The following is a 27,912-nucleotide window of genomic DNA, read 5'->3' on the forward strand; positions in this document are numbered from 1 at the left end:
AAATCAATTACGCATACTGTACATAACACTGTGAATATTTTACTTTGACACATCCTTCCTCTCATGTTCTTGTATGTTTTTCAGCATACCTCTCATTTGCCACCTTTCATGCAGTGAATGATTAATGAAGTCACACAGTAATTTATCCCATTTTTCTAGGTCACACACTGTTCCTGAAGCTATAGCTTCATCACAGGTGTGTCTACTGTAGGTGAACACTAAACTTTCCAGTTCTAAAATATTTGATGTAGTGACAGTAGCAAAACACTCACGTGTGTTACTGTGAAGTTAAAACAATATTTTGAGTTATTTTAACCAGCACTGGGAGAGAGTGAACAGAGGAATAATTCACTAAGTGTAAACTGTGTCTGCATTGCTTATTTGCACACACTGTCTGTGTTGTTTTAGCACCTGATTCACTAAAGTAATTATTCAAATCAGGTTATGGCGTAAACACATCAAGTGATGTGTTTGAGGACTACACCATGTGTTTCGATATACAGTATGCCTGGTTATAACTCTCTTCTCCATCTTTTGGTCCTTGTTTGATGAATTACTGCAGTCGTGATCAATAGAAAATGTACACAAACATCACTTTAAAATAAAATTCTGTTTACTGCCTGCTTTCTGTGGGGGGTAATAGGCCATGTTAAGTGCACCAGGCAAATGTCAATATTTACCTTATTCACAATTTTGTGAATAAGACACAATCTATAAGCCTAATTAATAGATTAATCTAACCTAAAATCTCAATTTCAGCACATTTACCATCTGGTTAAACTGGAATGCGGATGGTTAGTGAGTAAGCAGGCTTTTGTGCAGATGTACCACAAGCAAAAGAGGTGCAAATTTTTGTGAATTTGTGCCCTGTGAATTTAAGCAATGACCCTGGATAATATCGCTGAGGATGTAAAACTCCTCTATGTTGTGCTATGTGTTAATGTCCCCCAGTGGACGATGTTTGCCCTTGCAGCTTGATATCATTTCACTACATACTGTGGAACACACTCTCACATTCTTAAGATTAGCTTAGAATATTTAACATTCTGTATGTACATATATTTTTACCCTGTTGTCACAGATGCAATATAGGTACAAAGCCAAATGGATTACAATGAAATTTTTGTCACTGCATAACCTTGAACATTGCCATCGGGTGACTTAAATCGGGTGACGGGTTGAATTAATTTAATTTCAACCTTAGATTTTAGCCTAAAATGAGATTACCAAAAAAAAAAAAAGTTTAATTTTTTAATACATGTATAGGCCTACATCACACTTGCATAGATCAAAACATATATTCACAAGTATCTTTAACCATGTAAAGCTACTCTTTAAATAATGTTTGGATATTACAAATTTCACTTTATTTGTCTATAACTTTAAGTGCTTTGAGACACAGTCTGAGCCCCTCAGCTGGCTGGTTTCTCACAATGTTTTTTTTTTTTCTCTCTCTCTCTCTCCATCAAGACAAAACATTTTTAAGGCATGATTTTCAATCACAATTTTCAATGAAACTGCTCAGTGATGACTTAAAGACATTACAGACATTACAGCATAATTTTCTTTAAAGCTGCATTGAAACAATGTGTGTTGTGAAGTGCTATACAATTTTAAAAGACTTGACACAGTCCATATTAAATAAGGCTCATTGCAAGCACATTAAGACAGCTGGATAAAGCAATAATGTGATTGACAGTAACCCAGATGAAGCACTCTGCTGTAAGGCTCTATTGATGCCACAGCTACATTCCCCTCCTCTTGGATGTTGATTGCCTGGAAGTTTGGTTGGAGTCAGTTCTGGACACATCATCCAATCAACCGCGGTTGACCTGTGACTTACACTGTCTTGGTCCAATCCTCCACTCTTCAGCACCCAATACGAGTTGTTCTTGAAGAAATAGGCATCTCCTGAGAAGTTAAGAGATGAAAGCGTTCATAATGGCTCTTTTCCAAAACCTATCGAGCATTCTAGGCAAAAGGTATCCCTGTACATGATTATGTTGCCTTCTTAAATACCTTCTTTTGGCCAAAAAAGTCAGCATTGCATGTATCCTTCACAGAAAAGGTAATCCCAAAGAGCATTTTAATGATCTCAGTGAAACAATCCATCCAAGATGGCAGATGAAGTTAGCAAAATGTAGATTTAAAATATACTTATATTTCATTCAATACTAAAAAATATTGATAGAAATAGTACAATCTAATAAAGAATTTTCTAATTTACCTAATGTTTCTGTGTGCTATCTATTGTAATACTAATGTTGTTAGCTCAGCAACATGCTAACACCAAACCCTATTGAAATCAATTGTGATTTAAAGACTCCCATGTGCTTCAGACGAGGAGCACTATTTGTATGATGTACGGATTTACTGCTAATGTAGAGCATTCTAAATCAATAACTTATGAAATTACATTTCAGTTAGCATGCCATCTTAGAAGGCAGCTGCCTAAGATGTCATTGCAATAGATAACAAAATATCAAAACAACTGTCATCTGGAAACTACGGCCATTAGAGGACATGAAGTTTTTACGTACATAAGTTTTACGTTCCCTTACAATAATTTGCATTCACTTGCAATAAATGAACCATAGTTTCACTATAGTAATATTTAAGTAACATGTTTTGTTTGGAGGAAACAATGCCTTTTTTGGAGGAAACCATAATTACCTTTCGATTCAGTTCACTCGACATTGCTGTAAGCACTATGATGAGTCTCCTTCTTCACAACCTTGCTGAAACCCTTATACAATCATGCCAATCCTTTGATTGGCAATGGTGCCCCTTCAGGCATGCAGTTGGCCTATAAAAGCAGACGCTAAGTCACCATTTCTTCAGAAATTTCTTCCTTCAAACTGCAAACTTAGTCTTCGTCTTGGAACCCTCTCTGCTTCAGCGTCAAGATACATTTACAGTGGACGGAACTTCCCGGCAAGACACGAACAGGACGACTCATCGCCTGTGCTCAGCACCTGCACCGAGAGACTTATAGCTCCCCTGTGTGTTCTGGTGAAGAGTTCTCCACATCGCCGTCGAAGACGCTCTCGGTGAACGGGTTCTTCGCTTCAGATGCTCATCAACACGGCACTTCAGCAAAACTCCTCCCTGCTTCCCACAGCGCTCCGGCTGCAGTTACTGTATCCTTTATTTATATATATATATATACATATATATATATATATATATATATATATACATACAGGTATAATATTAACTAAAGAGCCGTGTGCATGATACGTGTCTTTTTAAAGATGTTGTTCTGCAAGTATTCCCAATGCGAATGGCACATCCCACCACCTGATGAGCACAAGAGCTGTGTTCACTGCCTGGGCCACGCCCACGCACAAGCAGCTCTAGAACTGACATTGCACTCTAGGATTGACCTCGTTCTGAGGGAAGATCAAGCCTCTCATGCCCTTCCACCAACCTCTTCTGTGTTAAGTCCCGAGGGACCACATGAGGAGGAAGCCCCGAACTTCCGATCTAACGTCCTCGCCTGTGCAATATGCGCATGATGAGCTCCGGCCCTCTATTGGAGTGCACGGCCTCACTACGTTTGGTGGCTCTGATGATGGGGATGATGCTGTGTCACTCACAGCTTCAGGCGAGTGGTCCACGGAGGATGTTCCTGCCCCTTCCCCCAGTGAGGGTGAAGAATGTGCACACGCCATGGACAAGGAGCTTCTTTGAGTACTTGCGAGGACAGTTGAAGAGCTCAGTCTTGAGTGGTCCCCTCCAGAAAAGCCAGAAAAGTCTCGCCTGGATGAATGGTTTTGCAAACCAGCCGTCATCAACAGACCATGGTCCAGAGGAGTGCACCATTCTTCCCTAAGGTCCATGCAGAACTCACAAAGACCTGGTGTGCGTCCTACTCTTCGTGCACTAAGGTCAGAGGTGCTGCCGTACTCACTAAAGTGGACCACTCTGAGGAAAAAGGCTACTCAAAGCTTCCCCCAATGAAACAGGTGGTCGCAGTTCACCTCTGCCATAATACTGCCATGGGATGGAAATCCAGCCCCGCCCACCCCTCCAAGCCATGTCGACTGATGTCCGCACTGGCTGGAAGAGCTTATACAGCAGCAGGCCAAGCTGGTTCAGCACTCTACAGCATGTCGGTGCTCCAGGTTTTTCAAGCTAAGCTCCTCAAACAATTGGATGAGCAAGGTCCCAATCCAGAGCTGTAAAAATGCTCTACACCACTACAGATTTAGCGCCGTGTGCCACGAAAGCTGACGCTCAGGCTATCGGCAAAGCGATGAGCAACCTAGTGGTTCTGGAATGGCATATTTGGCTAACTCTCACAAATATGTGTGACGCAGAGAAAGCCGCCCTCCTCGACACCCCAGTGTCACTCTACGGTCTCTTTGGCAATGCTGTGGAAGGCTTTTCAGAGCACTTCATTGCAGCGCAAAAGCAGTCTCAAGCAATGAAACACTTTCTGCCAAAGAGAAGTAGCACCTCCCCTTTCTCGGCATGCTACCGATCTAATTCCAGTCAGCGCTCGGCAAAGAATCCATCTCTCGCTGCCCCAGCGCAGCCCAAAGGCTTCTATTGGGCCATCTGTGAAACCACGCAAACCGTGGCCCAAGCGTAAGCAACCGCCGCCTCAGTGTGAAAAATGCGCTGACAGAAAAACCCTGGCCGGGCAGCAGAAACGTTCCTGACATGCCCAGCTCTGTGAAGAGGAGCCCAGAGCTTGCCGTAATTCACAGCCCAGAGCCAAAGAAGGCTTGATTCGAGGCACACAGTGTTTCTCCCCCTCTTCCCCAATACTGTTCACTGGGAACGAGACATTGTTAAAAATGTTGCTTCTCTGTGTATTACTCAAATAAATATTGTTCTCACAAAAGAGAAAAAAGCGCCCATTGTACAAACACATGACGTTCACACATTCTCAGAAAAAGGGCAATTTCCTCTTCACATATCATACACCCCATACATTATGCTCAAAAGCTTCCCTATGGTGAGCAACGCTCTATCTCCTATAGTGAGTGAATCCATAAGCCCGCTGTGCGAACGTGTGGCGAGCCCTCACAGGTGTATCAGACTGGGTGTTAAAAACTATCGAGCATGGTTATATGATTCAGTTTGTACGCCGGCCACCATTCTCTGTTGTGCACAGAGATTCACGAAAAACACGATAGAGACTGTCCCAGAGTGTGACACACATAATGGGGTTTACAGCCGTTATTTTCTCATTCTGAAGAAAGACGGTGGGCTTCGGCCCATTCTTGATCTGAGATGCTTGAATCGCATGCTCACAAAGCACCCATTCAGAATTTTAACTCAGAAACAGATCTTATCGCACATCCGTTCTCAGAACTGGTTTGTGTCAATAGATCTGAAGGTTGCGTACTTTCATGTACCAATTGCACCACGTCATAGGAGGTTTTTGAAATTTGCGTTTGAGGGAACTGTGTATCAATTCAAAGTCATTCCTTTCGGTCTGTCTCTGGCCCCCTTTACATTCACGAAAAGTATCGATGCGGCGCTCGCCCCATTGAAAATTAACGGTGTGCGTTTTGAATTACCTTGATGATTGGTTATTACTAGCCCAATCAGAGGCACTACTGAGCAAACACAGAGATTTGCTGCTTTGCCATTTGAAAAATCTGGGTCACACTTTTCCCTAGCCAGCAAATCTTCTTTTTAGGAGTTCATCTCGACTCCATGTGCATGTGCCTGCACCTCACAAATGAGCGCGTACAGACCATTCTTCATTGTCTGTCTCTGTTCAAACTGCGGAAAACATTGCCACTGAAGTCATTTCAGAGAATGTTGGTTTTATGGTGGTAGCATCTGCCATCATACCATTAGGTATGTTACACATGAGACCTCTCCACCACTGGCTCAAGCGACACGTTCCACATCGTGCCTGGAGCCACGGGCGCATGCACATCATGGTGACTTGCCACTGCCTGGCTGCTCTGGCACCATGGACAGCGCCGGCCTTCTACCAACAGGGTGTTATGCTGGGTCAAATTTTGAGAAGAAAAGTGATGACCACAGATGGATCCAACACAGGCTGGGGCATGGCGTGTGATGGATGCCCGACTTTCAGCACCTGGAGAGGTGCGAAACGGGTGTTGCACATCAACCGCCTAAAACAACTGGCTGTATTTCTAGCTTTGAGAGCTTTTTATTCTGACATTGTGAATCGTCACATTCTGATTCTTTCTGACAACACCACAGTAGTGGCATACATAAATCTCAGATTGCCACAATTAATGAGCATGACACAACGCCTCCTCCAATGGAGCGGGCGTCATTTCCTGTCATTGCGTGTGTCACATGTCCCGGGCATCTGAATTTTGGAGCACATCTGTTCTCATGCCAGGGAGCATTACCAGGGGAATGGAGACTTCAACCTCAGACAGTGATGAGGATTTGTGAAATATTCTGCAAAGTGGAAGTCAACCTATTCGTCTCCATGGAGAACGCACACTGTCCCCTTTGGTACTCCATGTCCCAAGCCCCAATGTGCGTGGACGTGCTGGATTACAAATGGCCAGCGAAACGCAAGTATGCGTTTCCCCCAGTGCACCTCCTTCATTCTGTCATCAGCAAAGTCTGAGTGGACATGGAAACAGTTCTGTTAATTGTGCCGAAATGGCCCAGTCAGTCCTGGTTTCTGGAGATAGAAATATTAGACGAACCTCCATGGGAAATATCACTGAGGAGAGACCTTTTCTCTCAAGCACAAGGCATGATTTGGCATCCCCAGCCAGAGCTGTGGAACCTACATGTAAGGCCCCTGAACAGAGCACATCGGACGAGCCAGAATTGGCTCTGTCGATGATGAGCACTATTTTAAAGGCTAGGCTAGAGACTCCTCTATGTACTTAAATGGTGCGTGTTTGCAAATTGGTGCTCTTCACATGGTAAAGACCCCGTGAATTGCCCCATAGCTGAGATGTTCCTTCAAGAGCGGCTGGATGCTGGTCTTACCCCGTCAACCCTCAACGTTTATGTAGCGACTATCTCAGCATACTACATCCTGGAGGCTGGCTCTTCGATAGGCAAACATAATCTAGTCATACAGTGCCTTAGGGAAGCGAGGCGTTTGAACCACCCTCGCCCTGCTATGGTGCCGACTTGGGACTTAAATCTGGTGCTGAAGGCACTCACAAACTCCCCATTCGAGCCACTGGAATCTGTTGACCTGATTTCCTTAAAAACCGCACTCCTATTGGCTTTGGCCTCATTTAAATGGGTGGGTGAATTACAGGCGCTGTCGACTGACAGCTCATGCCTGGAATTTGGTCCAGATCTGTCAAAAGCCACAATTAAACCTAGAAAAGGCTGTGTGGCTAAGATTTTATCAATGCCCTTCAGTGGTTCATTTACAAGCCTTTTGTCCCCCACTGTTTAATTTGGATGAAGAGCAATCTATGCATAAGTTATGCCCGGTGAGCGCACCCGTCAGTTTAGGCTGTCGGATCAGCTCTTTATTTGTTATGAAGGATGCACAAAAGTAATGTCTGTCTCCAAAGAAAGGCTCTCTCACTGGATCATTGATGCAATCACCCTCACTTACGTATCACAATTGCCCTATTGGCGTCAAAGCGCATTCAACCAGAGGCATGGCCTCGTCATGAGCGTGGACAAATGGTGTGTCCTTACAGGACATATGTTTGGCACCAGGATGGTCCTCACAAAACACGTTTGTGAGATTTTATAACCTGGACGTGGTGTCCATTTTCTCACAAGTCCTCTCTGTATAGAGCGCTTCTTACAATCAAGCGGGTGAGCCCAAGCCCTTATTACGAGTGCGCTACCAACTATAATAAACACAGCCACCTAATTATATGCTGTTGAACTGCCCCTTTAAAAGTCATAAGCACTCCCATAAGAAATAAAACCTACTTTTCCAACCATGTTGTGAGAGAGTTAATAAACCATACTGTGTATATCTATTTGGTTCATATAAATCTCAGACTACATTATTTCCATCTGGCGTCCACCACATGGGACTATTCATATACACATAACTATGACTTAAGTCATCGGCCTGTGGCTCCTTATGAATATCTCTATTTAGTGTTATAACTCTGAGAGTGTGATGTCATGTAGTGCGGCATGATGGGATATCGTTCCCCATAGTACTTACAGCAATGTTGAGTGAACTGAATCAAAAGGGAATGGTTCTGGTTACACATTTAACCTCGGTTCCCTGAAATGAAGGGAACGAGACATTGCGAAAGCTGGCCACACTACTACTTCAGAGTTTCATAATATGAGTGCCTCACTCTTGTCCCTCAGTCAGAAAATTCTGAAGAAATGGTGACTGAGTGCCTGCTTAAATAGGCCAACTGTGCGCCTGAAGGGGCGGGGCTCAGACACCATTACCAATCAGAGTATTGGCATGATTGTATAAGGGTTTCAGCAAGGTCATGAAGAATAACACTCCCCATAGTGCTTACAGCAATGTCTCATTCCCTTCATCTCAGGGAACCGAGGTTACATGTGTAACCGGAGACGTTTATCAATTGTAATATTGTAGTAACCATGACATAACATGACATTTTTTTTTTTTTTTTTTTTTTTGTGGTGTAAACCATGGTTTAGCTAAAATTATCCATTGTTTTACTATAGTAATACTATACTTTCAATTTAGTAAAAATGGTTTACAATAGTAATATTGTAGTAACCATGAGTGTAGTGATCATGTTTTTTTGGGTGGATACCATGGTTTGGACACAATTAACCTTGATTTTACTATAATAATAATATCCTGGCCATACTATACTATACTATACTATACTATACTATAGTATCCACGGCTTTACTATAGTAATATTGTAATAACCATGACTGTAGTAACCATGGTTAATCTTGTGGTTACTGTGGTTTTCTACAAATACCATGGTTAAACTATGGTTACTGTTTTAAAACCATGGTTAATTTTAAGGTTTGACTGTGGTAATTGTAGTAGAACTATTTTAACCACAAAATTATAATTTTCATTACCTTAGTTTTCAATTTCCTGTATTATTTCTATGGGTTCACTATGAATAAAATGGTTAAAATATGATTACTGTAGTAAAACCATGGTAAATGTTGTGGCTATGGTTTTACTACAAATACCATAGTTGAACCATTGTTACTACAGTAAAACCATGGTAGATTTTGTGGTTACTATGGTTTTACTACAAAGACCATAGTTCAATATGGTTACTGTAGTAAAACCATGGTTAATTTATTGCTAGGGAACCCAAAATAATTGTGAGGGAACACAATTTTGTTTTGTGAGGGAACACAAAACTATTGTAATTACTTTTAACCAACTGGTGTCAAGGGGATTTTTAGTGGATATATGAGGACCCCTCAAGTTCACACAGGTGTCATAACAGAGAAACCACAGGTGCAGTTCATCAAATTAACTATGGACTATGAACCAGAAAGTGTTAATGTACTTCTCTTCATTTTGACAGTTGTCTTTTGTCAGTCAGTTAATTTGAAATGTTTTGCTTGTGTGATTTATCAAACTTGGTTTGATACTGTATTTATGCAAAGACAATCATACAATTTTAAAAGAGACTCAAGTCAAAATACTTTTTGTGGCCACTGTACATCTAATTGACAGCTACAGATGAAACAGCACATCCTGAAATAAACAAATAATGCCAAAACATGTTATTGTGTATACTAAACTGACAAACTGAGACCTAGCAGAAAATGTACTTTAAGGTGGCTCTTTGTGAGCAATGTTGAGCACGTTTACATGCACGTTCTTACACCACTTTTGCTTTATAACTCAACAATGAGTGTGGTCATGTTAACGCCTTAAACAGCATTCTTTTATCAGGGTAAAACAGTTAAATCCAATGTGAGCACGTTTTGTTATGCATGACTAATTCCTTCGGCGTTTAGAGATCAAATCAGAGAATAACCAGATTATTTTTTAAATTTCAGTAAAACACAGTTTAAAATCAGTGTTTTTTTAGTTGTTGGATTTTTTGAATAAGCTGATTTTTGGTTGTTAGCGTATTGCGGCGCATGTAAACGCACTCAGTGTTTCTTTCTGTATATTACCCTGTTCCCAGGTTATGATGTCATCAGGGTTAGTGGGCACACCCTTCCAGAGAGAGGAGTTTCGAGGGTAATCTTTATCTGGGCGTCGCTTCTCTGTCTCCTGACTCTCAGTAAACCTCCAAAACAGTCCACCGCTGAAGAGGTAGGTTTTTCCGTTATGCGCCCAAATAAATGCTGCCTCCACCCTCTTTACCTCCCTTCCATCATGAGAGATCAACCCCCAGTCAGACAATGGACGTGGGTAGCCAGGAAGTGCCACTGTGTCTTTAAATACCCAGTACTGTGAGCCTATGTGAAAGAAGATGTGGAAACAGTGTACACATCCCTTAACCTCAGAAACTACATCCACCTATACAAACACACATTCACACACCCGCACATCTGCACAGTCCTCTCTACATAGCAGGTGTAAGGTCTGAATAAACTTCTCACACATTCACTTAAAGAAACAAGCTCTTTCAAAATTGATATGTCCTTCCATTATGCCCCCAAAAACAAAGCACAGATGTTCAAAATATTCACCACAAGTCACAAGTTTGGACAAACTCAACTGAATTTATATAGATTATGTAAACTTTACTGACCTATGAAGAAGATGATTCTACTGTCAGCCCTTCTTTCATAAACTGCATCTATCTTATCAGTGCCATCAGGAAGACCAATCCAGAAGTTTTTTATGAGAGCAGGGTGAAAGGACACAAGAGAACCAGACCGCTGGATTCGCCAGAAGTATGGACCTAACCAAAACCATGGAGTAGAGCAAAGGAACCATCTGAAGTATGAATAAGTATTCATTTGAGGCCGTACGGCTTTATCCTAATATTGTGTAGACAACTGACAGCACACACTTTTCAAGGTGCAGTCCATAAATATGAAAGTATAAATAAATGTTTTGCCACATTACGTAGGGTTTGGGGTTGAAAGAAATGTAACCGTCCCAAATTCACAGAACTTTATATAAAAGACGTAACCACTTATGACAAATTCATATAAAGGTTTTCTAGTTTGCTAATTAGCTAAAAATGTGTGGGCTGCTTCCCAAATGTTTTATTTTTTCCTGTTAAAAGAGCTTAGGGATATCACAGAGACAGGTGTGATTTTTCAGGACAACTATTTCTTTTGAAGAACAAGTCTTGATACTAAATGCATTTTTCATTGTTACTTCATGTTAACTAATGTTGTTATCTAATGTTAACAAATGGAACCTTTTTGTAAAGTTTTACCAAAATGGCTTCTAACAACTTAAACTTTTTTAAATACTTTTGCGCTATAAAGATTTGGAACAAAGCAGCTGTGGCGAGCAGGTTGTGGCCGAGCAATAAGGATGGACGGCTGGGGGAGAATTATCACAATCAGCCGGGAGAGAGATAATGAGGAGCCAGAGCCGCAGTTTGAGAGAGAGACGCACGAAGCTGTCTGTGTGTGTGTGTGTGTCAATGTGTTTAAAGGTGCAGTATGTAAGATTCAGAAACCCTTGTTAGTAATGACATCTGTGGCCGTTAAGTGAACTGCAGCCTGTTGCTCGTGATCGCGCACAAACTGTACAGGGACGCGAGCGAGCATGACTCCATAAGGAAGCGAGATTGAATGTGATTCACCGGCATCATGATCACAGATGAGGTAGCATAATTAAAATTACACAGTTATGATTGTTTTACTACAAACTTTGAGACTGTATATTATATTTGACTCTCCAGTGCTGGAACAGGGCTAAAACAAAGTGTGGATATAGGTCTAACTATGCGAGACTGTAGTTTGAAGTAAACACTTTTCTTTGCATGATACATTGACTGCATTTATACAATAGCCTATGTCGGCGTTAGCTAGCTAGCCAGCTTTATCAATAGCTGTTAGCTAATTTGGTGGATGATGACAGTAGCTGTTTATAAAATAGACTGTACGTTATAAATATGTTGACATAATTCAGTATTGATGTGATTCCATCACAATTGTCATTTTGATATATCGATGTCCAATTGTTTTATAATAATAGATTGTATATATTTTCTGTATAACCAAGTTACATTACACTAATCAATAATGGGTCTTTTTGCATTATCTTGAACATTGTCTAGTATTCATTTCATGTGTTATTGTAGTTTACCTTGCTGAATAATTACAGATTAACATTGTTTATGTCAGTTACTGTGAATCACCATACCTGACTTTTAGTATAAAGAGAAGATCGTTGAAATTATTTGAAAGTTACGAAGCAAGGTAACTTGCAATTTGTCAGCGTTAGCAGGCAAGATCAAGTTAGCTAAAATTACACAGATCAATCCTTTTGGCACTATATTTCATAATGCTTTGCAGTTATGTAAGTTTACCTGTCCAATAAGAAGAATGCCAATTCAGGGTCGGTTTTGAGCCCCAAAACCAAATGAAGTTCCCTCCAGGAATCAAATGTCCTGCCGATGTTCACTTAGTTTTCATCTAAGATCACGTTCCTGCTTAGCCAGATGGGATTCAGTAAATGGTTTTTTTTTTTTTTTTGGTTTGAGTAGGAATTGGTGTTGTGCTGGGAACCGGAAGTTTGCTTGATTCCATCTCTAAGATAACGTTACATAGTGTTGCAGTTTGTTGTCGCTGTTGAATAGCGGAAGAGAAGCAATGAGGCAAGGCTCTCAGGAGCGCGTATAAACGTCACATCCTTTGGATTTTCCCGGCAAAAGTGACCCGCACCCTTCGCATGAAAATCAGTCTACAGGCTTTAATAGGCAACCTAGGAAGTCCGGAAAGGGCTCATTTTTTAAGTTGCGTTACAAGCCATTCACACATTGGCAAAAAAGGTGAATATTATGTGAAAGATTTTACATATTGCACCTTTAACATGACTACTGAAAAACAGTGTGTGTATTTTACGTGATGCTGAAAAGCACACCATTATGTGTGACACTGAAAAGTGCCATTTAAAGTCTTACATGGATTGTTTACCTGGCTCCCGCTTCCTCCGTAAGAAAGGCAGAGGCCTGCCACAGCAGCTTTATATCCTGATTTTTAAGTGGTTGATAACATTGAAGTTGATAAAAAAAAAAAAAAAAACTTGGCAAATTCACAATTTTACTCCAGACAGCTTTGAAAAATAAGGATTGTACCTTTAAAAAAGAAAACATCTCCTCTGATGTTTGCCACCGCATCAAAACTTCCCTCACAACGATCCTGGACTGAGGGATCAGGTCTAGACAAACAAGGGTTACAAGTAACATTGGCCTTTAAAGGAATAGTTCACTCAAAACTGAAAATTCTCTCATTACTTTCTCACCCTCAAACTATCCCAAAGAAGGACTTAAATTTTGGTCTGTTTCTCACCGAAAGTGATCATATCACTTCAGAAGACATGGATTAAACCACTCGAGTCGGCATGAGTGAGTAAATGTTTTTGGGTGAACTATTCCTTTAACACTTCTAAATTCTGTTATTATTGGCCAAGCTTGAGAGATCAATGCTGGAGATGTTATTAGTGAGTTATTCATATTGCAGTATATCAAACTACTGTACATCTCCTCATAAACATGACTCACTTTAATGTTACTCTGGGGTGAGGTATGTTTGGTGGTTTGGGCAGGTGTGATGTAGGGTGTTTTGGGTAAGATGGTGTTGGTGTGCTTCTCTTCCTTCCTGTCAAATAATAAACAAAAAACACAGCCATACATTTTGATATGGTCAGCTAGGCTTATCATGACAAACTGTAAGAAAGATAATATAGATATCATCCACACCAGTGCTTTTCAAATGTGGGGAAGCAAAGACTATTGTTTTTGGTATCTACAATGTTGCTCCTGAAAGCTTCTCAAACTGCAACCCAAACAGTGAAATTCTTTTAAGAAAATAATTACAAGACAAAATAGGCAAAATATCCAATTATGAAAGCTGTAAAAGCTGTGTTATGTCAGATTGTAAATAACTCTTGTGTATCTCCATCAACGGTTGCATTTCCTATGCTGTCAATCATGCCGCCCATTTGAGAGCTCGACCAATCATCATATAGAGAAACCGTGCTTCCAGGTGGGACAAAAATACAATAGGCAATCAGATGCAAATCTAATACAAATAGCGCACATTACCCTCCCATAGACTCACCAGAGAAACATGTCACTGAGGCAGGACCCAAAATTATGTGTTTAGAGCTTCTTGACCAATGAACATTGATTTTTACTCCCCTAAAATATAATGGTATGGTAAAGCCATAGACTTCTGTTGCAGCATGGCTTTAATGAGGTTTTATGGGCCAAGGGTCTACTGACTTCTACAGACACATTATTCTAGAAAAAAGCAGACTGTGTTACTTGAACAAACAGCGCAAAAGTTATGTATGATATTTTACATTTTAATTCACTAAAATATTGAAATGCACAAAGAGTAATATGTCATTTGTTATGATTATTTGTACATATATTAAACTTGTCATTGCCGCAATTTTTAATGAAATAGACACTTCTGCATTTTGCTTCAGGGGGAGCACTTACATCCGGTGCAGCACCGGATACTATTTCTTCCTATGCAATGAAATGCTGTCAAGATGACTCAGGGAAAATAACTTTTCACACGCATTATTGCAAGAGTCTCTGCGGATGACATTAGACAATATCCATCATACATTGAGACACGGAGCTGTTGCTTTATCCATTAAAAAGGAGAAGGGGTTTAACAATGTGTTATGTCGAAGTTAAATCGACCACAATGAGGGTGAATATTCACAAGCCATAGACCAGCATTGGTTTTGCAATGTCCCCGTTCCCGACTGTAGACTCTGTACTGTACTTATACATATAATTATTTAGATTCATTCTGCTAGATAAAATATACCACTGTGATATTGTAAGTTAAGTAAGGAATAAAAGACCGTTGCACCCTCGGTGTGCATTATTTTTCAACAATTCAACGGTCTGTCATCAATTATTCCGCTTATACCATGGTTACCACACCTTAAGACATCGTTCGGGTTTTATCTCAAGACATTTTCTGGTTTTCGTCCCTAAAATGTTCTTGTGAGTGAAACTACTTTCTTCCGCCACGGATTCAGCATCTTGCTCTGTTAAAGCTCAAGCCTTCGTTGCTAATTCGAAAACATCACGTTAGCAACGAAGGCTAGCGTTGCTTTACTCGAGGACTTGCTGGAGTAATAAGGTAGTGTGTTTGTGCATGTGTGTGTGAGTTTGTATTTGATGGTTCGAAAGAGAGAAACTCAGAAAATGAGAGAGATCGCTTCTGGGATTATCTTTTTTGTTTCAGCTCTCATCAGAAGTAACCACTTCAAAATTGCCAAAATGTGTGTCGCCATATTCCCGTTATAAACCTTAACAACATTTTTTTCATCCCCACTGAGATGCAGGGGCCGGTTGCACCAGCTATATGTAAGTTACAACTTAGCCTAGTTGTGGCGTAAATGGGCACTAAGTCACAATTTGCCCACTACTAAACATTTGAGCGTTGCACCATGAAACTTAGGTTGGACATAAACCTACGTATAAACTAAATATTTACGGAAGACTCCGACCAGGAGTAACGCTTGGAATAAAAAAGCAGACTCATTTAATGACATCAGTGAGCTCATGTTGTGCGTGACAGACATCGATCCTTTCGACATACAATATGATGTTGACATTTACATTCATTTACATTTACGGGAGAGCGTGAGTCGCAGCTGAAATGGACTGTATGCAATACAGTTTCATAAGGTATGTAACCTACGTTGAAAATTCTAAATAAAATCATAGCAGAAACTCATTAACTCATTTCCCTAGATTTCAAGTTTTGTTGTTCAGTAATCTCCATCATGTATCCTGTAATAATAGAACATGTACACCGTGGTTAAAAAAACAAAACAAAAAAAAAAAAACACCTAGGCCTATATATATATATATATATATATATATATATATATATATATATATATATATATATATATATATATATATATATATATATTATATATAATACCTGTGTATTGGTACAAAAAGGTATGTTCTTGCTAAATTGCTCGCAAACGTAAGATTGTTGTTTAGCATAGTAGGTCATACATACCACGTAATATTAGAATAGTTACACCTTAGTTATAAAATACTTACAGTAGAAATTATTTGTAATTTTCCAGGTTGTTACCCCTTTATTCCCCAAACTTTGCATATTGTTCCCTTATACCTACACGTAAGTAATTTATAGGTACACTATTATTACAAAAAGGTACGCTGTAAATTCAGTGTACTTACGCTGTAAATTGCGGGCTGTAATCTAAAGTGTTACCGAAGTTTGCTTATTAAAGCAGAAGGTTTGTCTCGTCTAACTGTATGTTGATAAGCACACGTATAAAACAATAGATGGAATTTTAACTAAATTTCTTTGGAAAAACAAACCTCATTATGTAAAAAAAAAAAAAAAAAAAAAAAAAATCAGTGATACTAAATTCTTACTGCAAGGAAAGTTTGAATTTTATTGAATTCAGTTCCTTAAATAATGCACTTAAAAATAAATTGGCTTAATCAGTTTCTTAAACATCCAACATCTGTCTGGAATATTTTCCCTCAGTTTATTTTCTCACAGCTTGGAGGCATTAAGTTTGTTTTAATGTGTAATTATGACATTCAAAAACTTCCCGTCAAGTTTTCTAATTTCCACCAACAGGCACTCTTATTTACAAGCATAACTTTTCTCCTCACAGATGTTATATGTGGAATAACAGACATATTTTATTTAAAAATAGATCTTTATTTTATAATCATTGGTTTAACAGTGGAATACTTCATGTCAGCCATCTGTTTAACAGTGATGGTCAGCTCTTCAGATATGCAGAATTTTTATATCCCAGTATAATATCCCAGTGACTCCCAGAGAATTCGCTATAGTCATGGATGCAATCCCTTCTGGCCTCTGTATGTTTTTCAAAAATATTCACTCTTTAAGGCCAGCAGTTCCCTATCCTGAACCTACTGACACACCAATTGGTAATATATTTGTTTTACTGATAAAAAAAAAAGAAAAAAGGAAGAAACCATAAAATAAGAAGTCTTTAAGAAATTACCTCTGCCCCTCCTGTAATCTCATATTGGAATAGTTTATTTGACAGTTTAAACTGGAAAGTAATTTGGTCCATGCAACAAAAACGTTTTGTTTCAAATAAGGTAAAATAAATATCTTTTAAGCTAATCCATAATATTTACCCTGTCAAACAATTTTTAGGGAAAAGATTTAGGCTTGATATTGACACGAATTGCTCCTTTTGTCAAGTTGATGTTGAGACTCCTCTTCATTTATTTTGGTCCTGCAATTATACCGTGCAATTTTGGAAAGACATTAGTTCCTTTATTTCCAATGATGTCTTACAAGGCTTTGTGATGTCACCCAGAAATATTATTTTTGGATTTTTTTAATGCTGATCCAAATACTTGCTTTATTATAAATGTAATTATTTTTCTATGCAGATCGTACATCACAAATGCAAGTTTTTGGATTGCAAGCCTATCTGTCTGGTATTCTTAAAATACTTTAAACATTATTTAAATACTATATCACTTTTGGTTAACAAAAAAGCAATCAGAACATGTATAATTTGTTTAGGATTTAATTTATTCTCTGTGTTGGAATTGTAAACTCTTATTTAATTTATCTGCCCTCTTTTCTTTTTTCTCTTCTCTGTCTTTTTCCTTTTGTTAATTACTGTCATATGTTTCAATTAAGCAAATAATAAAAACAAAAACAAAAAATAAATAAATAAATAAATAAAAAGAGTTTAGGACCTACTAGTTAAGTCACGCCTTAAGAACAATACATGTGCGTGCGTGACTGTGTGTGTATGTGTGTGTGAGCGTGTGTGAGCGTGTGAAAGTGCGGGTGAGACGAGGGAGCGCGAGGGCTCTTTTTAGCCGCAATTGTAATAAATGTAGGATATTTTAGACATTGTTTGACGTTCTTAACTACGGTAGCTCTGAACCGCACTGTGGAGAAAAAAAATAAGAGTCTCACTTCCTTCCTGAGCCTAAGTCTTACGTTTTTTTCTCTCTTCCTAAAAATTGTTTTTTCTTTCTTCAAAAATGTTTTCTTCTCTGTTCAAAAAATTGTATTTTTCTCTCTTCAAAAATGAGTTTTTTCTCTCTTCAAAAAAAAAAAATATTTTTTTTCTCTCTTCAAAATGTTTTTTTTTTCTCTCTTCAAAAAATTTTTTTTCTCTCTTCAAACATTTTTTTCTCTCTCTCTTCAAACTGGAGTTATTTTTTTGTTTGAAATTGTTGGTCTTTCTAAACCATCTATGCCCTTTGCTCAGTGGTACGTGGTTGAAGTGAAGGAATTTATTGAGGAAAACGGGAAACATGGGGAAATTATTATTACGGAGCGATACTATAGGTGATTCCCCACCCCTTACCAATTTGTGGTGAGGGGTGAGGAGTAAAAGCATAAGACAGTGTGTTTCAAAAGCATAGACAACTTTTTATATTAAAATATATTATTATAATTAAATTCCACCATGAAAGTCTGCACATGACATCCCCGTTCAGTCGCGAGGATTTAATTTATAAATGATCTTTTCGTTTAGAAATTAGATTACTTACAACAATATTAACATTACCAGATGCACCCCTAACACTTCAAAAGGACAGACATACTGATAATTTCCCCATGTTTCCCGTTTTCCTCAATACATTCCTTTGCTTCACCATGTAACACTGAGCAAACGGCATAGATGGTTTAGAAAGACCAAAAATTTCAAACAAAAAAAATAACTCCAGTTGTTACACGACAACAAATGGCATATCAAACATATGTAACCTGATTTTGTCTTGATTAAGGTTTTCAAACACTTAATTAAATAATACATGTATTATTCAGCTATATGGCAACAGAGAAAGCATTAAAAGCATAAGATTACATGTTTACCGATAGTGGCACCTGCTGGCCAAGGTTGGTACCGCATGCATTTTTTTTTTTTTTTTTTTGAAGAGAGAAAAAAAAAACAGTTATTCCGCTTATACCACGGTTACCACACCTTAAGACATGGGTTTAACTCAAGACATTTTCTGGCTTTTGTCCCTAAAACGCTGCACGTCGTGACCGCATTACCACCTCGGTTGTGCATTATTGTTCAACAATTCAACGGTCTGTCGTCAATTATTCCTTACTTAATGTAGGGCTATGACATCAAGACTTTAATTATTGCTTTAACTTTTTCCTTCAAATAAAGTTCATTATGCTGAACATATTTACAAAAAAGAAAAAGTCATAGATTCTTCCTTAATTTATGGGGGTCCAGGCTTTAAAGCTTGTTTGTTAAATTCTCCTTTATCATTTCACTTATGAAAATGTACTATAGTTCTTGCATAGTATCCAGAGAATATTTTTGTATAATGACCGCTAAACTATATATTTGACCATTGTCTCGGGCAGAATAGCAGTTTTGAACATGCCAATGCTAATTTAATGTCTCTCATATCACATGGTCTCTCTCAGTACAGGTTAGAATACCAACTAGTCCATAAAAAAGTAATTTGGGTTGCAGATTGATAATAGCACATACATTAAAATTGTAATATTGTTGCAGTGATTATCTTGTTGCAATGCTATTTTTTATTATTTATTTTTATTTTTTTAATAAAATAATAAATTATTTAATAAGATAATCTACAAGTATGATATAATTTCAACTCAAATAAATATGTCATGTCTGTTTTTTATTTTATTTAGTAAGTAGCCTGGATACAGGATGATGCACAGTCAGCTAGTCATTATCGCAAAATAAACCCTTTTAGGGTGAGATAATTATGATCTAACTGTACATTATTATCCCTTACTTACATTCTTGGCACATGTTCTTACTTATAGATGAAGTGTGTAATTTTTCCAGTAAAATGCTTTCTCTTATCCCAGCTTCATTAGAGAAATATGAGTAAGCCATTTGAAGGTTCATTTTTCAAAAATGTCTCTGTGGCACTATAAAAATTGATCTATTGGTTTTAAGCGACCTGTCCAGCCCAACACAACATTGACTCAACCAATGTTGTGTGTTGGGCGGGACTATCTGTTTGTTCACTGTTTGGAAAGCTTTTTGTAAACAATGTTTATTTTTGCAATTACGTTCGGTGATGTTAGTAGCGCAGAAATTACACACTTCAGCTTTAAGCTTGAAATTACTATTACCAGTGTAGATAACTATACTAATATACACTATACAGTATATACTATACTAAAGGTTTTGAACAGGCTCCTACCGTAGAGCGACTGAATGGCATAGCGATCGTCCTCTGGAAGAGTGTAGGTTGCAATATCTCCAACAGCACCCTGGTAGTATGGCCGCATGATGGAAGGGTTAGTGGAGGAATGAGAGAGACCCAGAGCATGGCCAAATTCATGCACAGCCACCGAGAATAAATCAGTGCCACTGTCATCTAAAAACATTGAGAGAATAATAAGAACTCACTGGAGATCCTTGTCAAATTTAAAGGGATAGTCACCCAAAAATGAAAATTCTCTCATCATTTACTCACCCTCATGACATCCCAGACTTTCTTTATTCTCCTGAACACAAACAAATATTTTTAGAAGAACAGTTCAGCTCTAATGGTCCTCATAATACAAATAAATGGGTGCCAAAATTTTGAAGCTCCAAAAAGCACATAAAGGCACCATAAAAGTAATCCATAAGACTCCAGTGGTTAAATCTATCTCTTCAAAAGTAATATTATAAGTGTGGGTGAGAAACAGATCAATATTTAAGTCCTTTTTTACTATAAATTCTCATCCTTGCCCAGTAGGTGGCGATATGCACGAAAAATGTGAATCGCCAAAAATAAAATAAAAATAAGAATGTGAATGTAAAAGCAGAGATTTATAGTAAAAAGGACTTAAATATTGATCTGTTTCTCACCCACACTTATAATATCACTTGAAGAGATAGATTTAACCACTGGAGTCTTATGGATTACTTTTATGCTGCCTTTATGTGCTTTTGGAGCTTCAAAACTTTCACTTGCTTTGTGATGACCTACAGAGCTGAGATATTCTTCTAAAAATCTTTATGTTCTGCAGAAGAGACAAAGTCATACACATCTGGGATGGCATGAGGGTAAGTAAATAATGAGAGAATTTTTAATTTGTGGGTGAACTATTCCTTTAAAGTCCATATTCAAAATCATAAAATTTGAACAATCTATTAAATGAATAATTCACCCAAAAATGAAAATTCTGTCATTATTTACTAACCTATTAACTAAATGTTGTTCCAAAACCATATTAATTTCTTACTTCAGTGGAACACAAAAGTATTATTTTTGAGGCATCTTCAAACAGCTCTATTCCATACAACAGCAGTTCAAAGTGACCATGGTTATCAAGCTCCATAAAGGTAAAAAAAAAAAAAACTACATAAAAGTAGTCTATATGACTTATGCGTTGAATTCCAAGTCTCCTGAAGTCATACAATAGCTTAGAATAGACCATAATTTAAGATGTTATTCACTGAACATGACACAGGCTGCCTGTCAATATGACATCAAATGTTGCAAGGGTTGCAAGATTTTCAGTGAATAACAACTTAAATTTCACAAATGAATCATATCACTATAAAAACTTGGAATTATAGCACATGATTCAAGACGTATGGACTACTTTTCTGGTGGTTTAACAGTGTTTTTTGTCTTTTTTGGTGCTTGACTGATGTCTTTAAAAGAGCTGCATGAAGACGCTACAAATATTCTCCTTTTGTGCTACATGGATAGAATAAAAACATGCCAGTTTGGAATTACATAAGGGGAAAGAAAATAATGTCTGAACTTAAATTTTTGGGTGAACCTTCCCTTTAATCCTTTTGTCATTCTTGGTACTATTTTTCATCTGTCAGTCAGTAAGTCAACATTTGGTAAAGCTTGTAGCCCTTGCCTGTGTAGGTCCAGCTCTCCTCATCATCAAAATGTGTATCCCCAGCAACATCAGACTCCCCTGGGAAGAAGGCATGAGCAAGTGTCCCTCCCTTCCCATCGAATGGATATCCGTCATCATGAAGTGAGCGAGCAAAAGAGATCTTGATTTCAGCTCTATCCTGCTCACTCGAGGATATTTCATGAAACTTGAGGTTGGTGACATCACTCCAAACATTAAGGGCATAGGCCATAATAGTGTTCACATCAGCAGGTTGGAGTTGTGGAGGGAGAGATGGGTAATTCTGGATGCTAGAAAGAGAGAGAAAGTTTGAAAAATGATCTAGTTAATTAAATGTAATTGTAGAACACGGTGAAAAGGTAAAACATAATGGTTATTTTTAGATATGTATAGCAGTGTGGCAATCATACAGTGACTTAAAACTAAAGGATTATTCCGGGTTCAATACAAGTTAAGCTCAATTGACAGAATTTGTGGCATAATGCTGATAACCAAAAAAAAATTTATATATATATATATATATATATATATATATATATATATATATATATATATATATCATACAGTATATATACAAAAACAAATTCGAGGTTACAGTGAGGCACTTACAATGGAATTGAATGGGGACCAATTTTTGTAAGCACTTACATTAATTCTTCTGTTAAAACGAGTATTATTTGAGCTGTAAAGTTTTTTAAATTGAAATTTCTCACTTAACAGTGAGTGTTTTTACATTTACGGATTGGTCCCATTCATTTCCATTGTATAGTAAGTGTCTTAATTGAGCTTAAATTGTATTTGACCCTGAATAGGGCGATCCTTTAAGGGCGGTCAGCTATTTTTAAGGAATTTCTGCAATCTGTTAAGGTAAGGCTTGCACAAATTAATTTGTCTTTTGTCTAAAAATGCAGACCTCCATGAAAGATCAGACTTTTTCCAGCGGAGTCCAGTGGTGGCATATCTTCTTTTCCTCCTGCGCTTTTTCATGTCCTCCATCCCTATAATGTCTGGCAATGAACATCGTGGTGTAGCCATTAGTTTCAGGGTGTCCTTGTCTAGAGATGCACAGGACAGAAGGACCCCGATCAATATATAGACCTCATAGATACAGAGCCCATTACAGTATATCTTGGATGTAAAAAAAAAAAAAAAAAACATGTGAAGAGGGAAGACTGTGTTATAGCTTTTTCTCTAGAGCAAATTCATAGCCCCAACCATTAAAAACTCTAGTATGAGCACAAAGTCATTCCAAATGATAGAATCTATATATACATCATGTGTATTGTGTATTATGTGTACTGTGTAGCTTGTGAACATTGTGAATTATTCAGTACATTTTAACTGTATTGTTCCTGTGTGTGCATGTGTTCCTTTAGTTCAACTGGTAGAGCATGGCACTAGCAACAGCAGTGTTATGGATTTGATTCCCAGGGGAAGCATGTACTGATCAAATGTATTACTTGAATGTAATGTAAGTCACTTTGGATGAAAGCATCAGCCAAATGCATGAATGAATGGACCATGATTTTTACCCATCATTATACTTGTATGGTGGAGTGACAATAAAGTGATTTGTTTTGAAATCAATTTAAATAGAAGAGCAGGCAAATCTTAAATCAAAGGCTTTATGTGAGCCTTGAAGAAAGAAAGAAAGAAAGAAAGAAAGAAAGAAAGAAAGAAAGAAAGAAAGATGATCAAGAGATCAAGTCAAAGGCGCTCTTTCACAATATTCTGGAAAACCCAGTTTGGCCATGTGAAAAAAGTGTGTGGATGACAGATCATGTGAAGGCCTTCTGAAATAAACCTCTCAAAGTTTGGCTGAACAAGGACCTTAGATCACTTCCTGTATGTAATGAACTACTTTCTGTGAAAGACATACAACACTGCATTGCATTTACCAAGTTTGCCCGTGTCTTTGAGGCCAGCAAATCGCTGCATTTCTTTGACAGCCCTCTCAATGCCATCTTTAGTCTGCAACTGCCCGGTGCGTGGGTCTGGAGGAGGTAGATATCCATACCGGCTCAGCCAATCCTAATAGAAATTACACACTGGAAATGTTAAACTCAAATCAGTTAATACAAGATCATCAATTACAGTAATAACATAACAATCAAACACAATAAACACATATGTTAAACACATTAGGATTGTTTTCCCCTTGATCATTTTGAAGAGAATTGTATGCATGGCAAAATAACTGTCAAAATATAGGCTCCACATAAATGCCAAAAAATGTACAATACAGCTTAAAAAAATATGTGTAGCCTATTATTTATGCTAATTAATATGCAATAAATTTAGGCTTTTATCTTGTAAAATAATTATCAACCATTAAAGAGATCAACCAATGTCAAACCATTGTACCTAACAATAACAATAGAGAGAAATCCGGTGCACGGGGATTTTACACACTCACACACGCGCGCGCGCGCGCACACAAACACACACACACACACACACACACACACACACACACACACAGAGAGAGAGATAGAGAGAGAGGTCAAACATTACAATTTAACCCCACTTAAAACATGACTAAATATTAGCCTACCACCCTATGGCACAATATTTGTTTTTGAATTTAAAAAGTAACTTTTTCTTAGTATGCTAGTGCCGAATAACGTTCATTGTAATAATGGAGAAATAAGCTCATCTTCTTACCACACCCCGTGAGTACTGGTCCGGCACCGGTGCCATATGAACCGGAGAGATAAACACGAGCACAGTGCAGGTCAGGTAAACCAACCGATGATATTCTGATTCTATCATCTGCCTGGATTTAAATCTGCAAACACACGCGACAGTCAAATTCCGACAAGCAGGGGCCGTTCACACCGAACGCGTAGTCTGAGCTCCAGTAGACGGCGCAACGAATAGAACAGAACGCAGGTCTCTCGAGACGCGCTTTTAAAAGTGGACGTTTTAACCTGACACGTTATCTAAAAAACGTGGGAAGCTGGAAAAAAACCAGCATGACCAAAAAGCGCGTGTTTAGATAATAAATAAATAAATAAATACATCAAAATCAGCGCGAACGTATGTGTTCGGTGTGAACAGCCCCTAACTCTTATAATCGACTTCTTAATTTGAAACTCTGTTTTCATTCCGTTACAGTTTCAAATTCATATCTTAAAATAAGTTGGACAGTAAAACGTAAGACAATAAATATTATTGGCTTTTTTTCTAATGGATTCCCTTTTACCCTTACACGCGCTCCTCTTGGTACTTCAGCCTTTTCTGTTTAAAGACTAGGCAGGGCGAAGACCGATCGATGAGAAAGGAAGCTCTCTCTCTCTCAATCTCTCTCTCTCTCTCTCTCTCTCTCTCTCTCTCTCTCTCTCTCTCTCTCTCTCTCTCTCTCTCTCTTTCTCTCTCTGTAAATTTCTGATGAATGTCTATATACATCTGCCAAATCAATGAGCTTTACATATTTGCATTAGAAATTAATAATAATAGATTATATCAACGTTAAAAATCCAATTGTGCCTTGATTTAATACATGTTAAGTTGCCATTCTCATAATTTGACACCAGAACCACCACAATGAATAACTGAGGTTAAGGTACAGGCGCACCCATAACTGTAAGAAACAGGATGTTTTAAAATCTTACCGTTACAACACCACATTGGCCTATTTCTTAAGACTTCACCCTTTAAGAAACAAGCATCTGTTCAATTGGTTTGCTGAAATGAATACAAGGTGCAACCATGTATTTACTTTTCTTTCATATCTTAATTATTAACAATTCAGCTTATGATTTATAAAATGTCAATCTAATGGCTGTCTTATCATCAAAGGTCTACAAGCTAACTTTTGTACTCCTATAATTTGTTGACACACATCAATGACTTAATAATGAAACTAAAATAACATTGCTTAAAATAGAATTCTGTTACAGGAACGGTGCAAGGAAGTCAGCATTACAGGGGGCCCAGAAATGTACCCTTGTTTTTTAACATGAAAGTAAAGCCCTGCTGACAGAAACAAAATAATCCGATGCTAAATCAAATTTACTGAGGTTTAAGACCCCAATTTACTTACCTGGGGTTTAAACATTGGCTTCAGATGCAAATTGATGCAATAGTTTTGTAATACTTTTATTGTCATGGGACAAATTTCAGCATACTGCTCAAAGTCAAAGATAACATGTCAAAATATGATCCAATGACTTGTCTTTCATCTTATTTCATATCGACATTGATTGAGGTTACATTTGGAGAAATGTTGAAAATCATATGACAGTCACTAAAGGGAAAGTTCACCCAAACATGAAAATTCCCTCATCAGTTACTCACCCTCATGCCATCCCAGGTGTGTATGACTTTCTTTCTTCTGCAGAACACAAACAAAGATTTTTTTGAAGAATATCTCAGCTCTTTTGGTCCTTTCAATGCAAGTTAATGTTGGCCAGAAATCTGAAAGTCCAAAAAGAAGTACGAGCTGGCCGTATCGTGAATTGGGGGCTCGTCCGGGATCTTTGGAAGCTGTGTGTGATATTGAGCAGCCTATGTGTTTGAGTGTTCACCTTTTGTTTTTGAATGAGTAAACTCCAGTTAATAAGTGTGTTTCCAGCTGGATTGCTTTTGCAATTCTTCCTTCGGAGCACTATTTGTTGTTTTTGTTTATTATTTTGCCTTTCTTATTTTAGAAAGTTATTCTGGGTGGGGATTTAAATCTCTGTTGAGGGCACGCTTTTGGACTTTTGGTCCCTGAGACCAATTGTCACTGAGTTCAGTGTTTAATGCCGCCCCGAGCCCGGTACACCTTTGAAGACTAGGTAGGGCTAAGTTAGTTTTGTATTTGATTACTTAGGAGCTGGAGTACATTATTCATTAATTATGATGACATTCACTTGTGTTAACTGTGAAAAGTCACAATTTCGTAAAAAGGGAAAATACCTTGTTTAATATGTTTAAGCTGCTCTTCGTTTATGCCTACCTTGTTTGTTTGAAGAGGATCTTAAGTGACTTGTGGTAGGACTCGTAACAGGTGTGTGCTGTGGTTTTTTTTGACACTGTTGCTTATAGGACTAGTAGTCGTTGCCATAGTAATTCATAGTCACGTCACACTTTTGATAGCACTGTTTGCTCTACTCGATTGTGTTAAGCTTTACTGTTTACTGTTCACAGGTTGAAGATGTCTACGGTAGTCGAAGATTTTTTGTGTGCCCTTCTGAAGTTCTTCTTGAGAGGTGCACATAAGAACAATTACTGCAGATTGCAGAGCATTTTAATATTGAAGTTTCCAGCTAGGATAGGAAACTTAAAGAAACTCTTATGAGAGCTTTAAGGAGTTCGCTCACCAAGAGATGAGTTTTGGAATTAAGAGCCGAGTCTTCCGCTCAAGAGTCTTTAATGTCTCATGTTCATGAAACTGACAGTGAAATGAAGCTTAGAGAAATGTTTTTCCAAGAGAAGCAGTTAAATTTCAGCTAAACTTTGTGCTGAGCGTTATGCTTGTGCTTTGAAAGAGAGAGAGATGGAGAGAGAATTTGCTGTGAAGAAATTAGAAATAAGAAAATTAGAGTTAGAGTTGGAAAGAGAATGGGAAGAAAGAGAGTTTCAGTTAAGAAATCTGCTGAAGTTCCGCATTCTGATGTGCCTCATCTTGCATCACCTTCTCAGTCACCTGTTTTAGCTGATTCTGTCTTTGATATTCATAAGAATATTCAAATGGTTCCACCCTTTTCATAGAAAGAAGTGGAGAAATATTTTTATAATTTTTTACATGTTGCTGTTTCATTAAAATGGCCTAAAGGGTCATGGACATTATTGTTGCAGTGTGTTTTGACAGGAAAAGCACAGGAGGTTTATTCTGCACTTACAATTGAATAGAGTGGTGAGTACGAGACCATTAAGTCTGTTATTTTGCAAGCTTACAAATTAGTGCCTGAGGCATATTGCCAGAAATTTTGGAATTTTAGAAAAACTGATAGACACACTTATGTTGAGTTTGCCCAGGAAAAAGGAAACTTGCTTGATCGTTGGTGTACTTCAATGAAAGTGACA

General features: G+C 38.0%; 1 protein-coding gene across 2 annotated transcripts; it reads right to left on the reverse strand.

The window, feature by feature from the left end:
* Positions 1-1,238: 1,238 nt before the first annotated feature.
* On the reverse strand, positions 1,239-25,259 carry mmp25b (matrix metallopeptidase 25b). 2 transcript variants are annotated; one of them, XM_051667101.1, is made up of 11 exons: positions 25,106-25,259; positions 24,565-24,688; positions 23,799-23,931; positions 22,814-22,955; positions 21,901-22,190; positions 20,235-20,411; positions 13,560-13,656; positions 13,134-13,216; positions 10,623-10,775; positions 10,039-10,326; positions 1,239-1,911 (listed from the first exon to the last, which is right to left on the reverse strand). In XM_051667101.1, the coding sequence occupies exons 2-11, from the start codon at positions 24,670-24,672 to the stop codon at positions 1,649-1,651; spliced, it is 1,734 nt and encodes a 577-aa protein (XP_051523061.1). In that variant the 5' UTR covers positions 24,673-24,688; positions 25,106-25,259; the 3' UTR covers positions 1,239-1,648. The 2 variants fall into 2 exon arrangements, with proteins under 2 accessions (XP_051523061.1, XP_051523060.1); XM_051667100.1 differs by having other exon boundaries at positions 25,112-25,138.
* Positions 25,260-27,912: the final 2,653 nt, after the last annotated feature.

This window comes from Myxocyprinus asiaticus, chromosome 32 (genome assembly GCF_019703515.2).
Source record: "Myxocyprinus asiaticus isolate MX2 ecotype Aquarium Trade chromosome 32, UBuf_Myxa_2, whole genome shotgun sequence".
Taxonomy (NCBI): Eukaryota; Metazoa; Chordata; class Actinopteri; order Cypriniformes; family Catostomidae; genus Myxocyprinus; species Myxocyprinus asiaticus.

Bases quoted from the DNA above. Each gene is read 5' to 3' on its own strand.
- mmp25b (XM_051667101.1), bottom strand. From the start codon at position 24,672: ATGATAGAATCAGAATATCATCGGTTGGTTTACCTGACCTGCACTGTG. The intron at 23,932-24,564 runs GTAAGAAGATGA...AATTTCTATTAG, and splicing joins ACCAGTACTCACGGGGTGTG to GATTGGCTGAGCCGGTATGG. The intron at 20,412-21,900 runs GCAAGGGCTACA...CAATGTTTTTAG, and splicing joins GGAGAGCTGGACCTACACAG to ATGACAGTGGCACTGATTTA.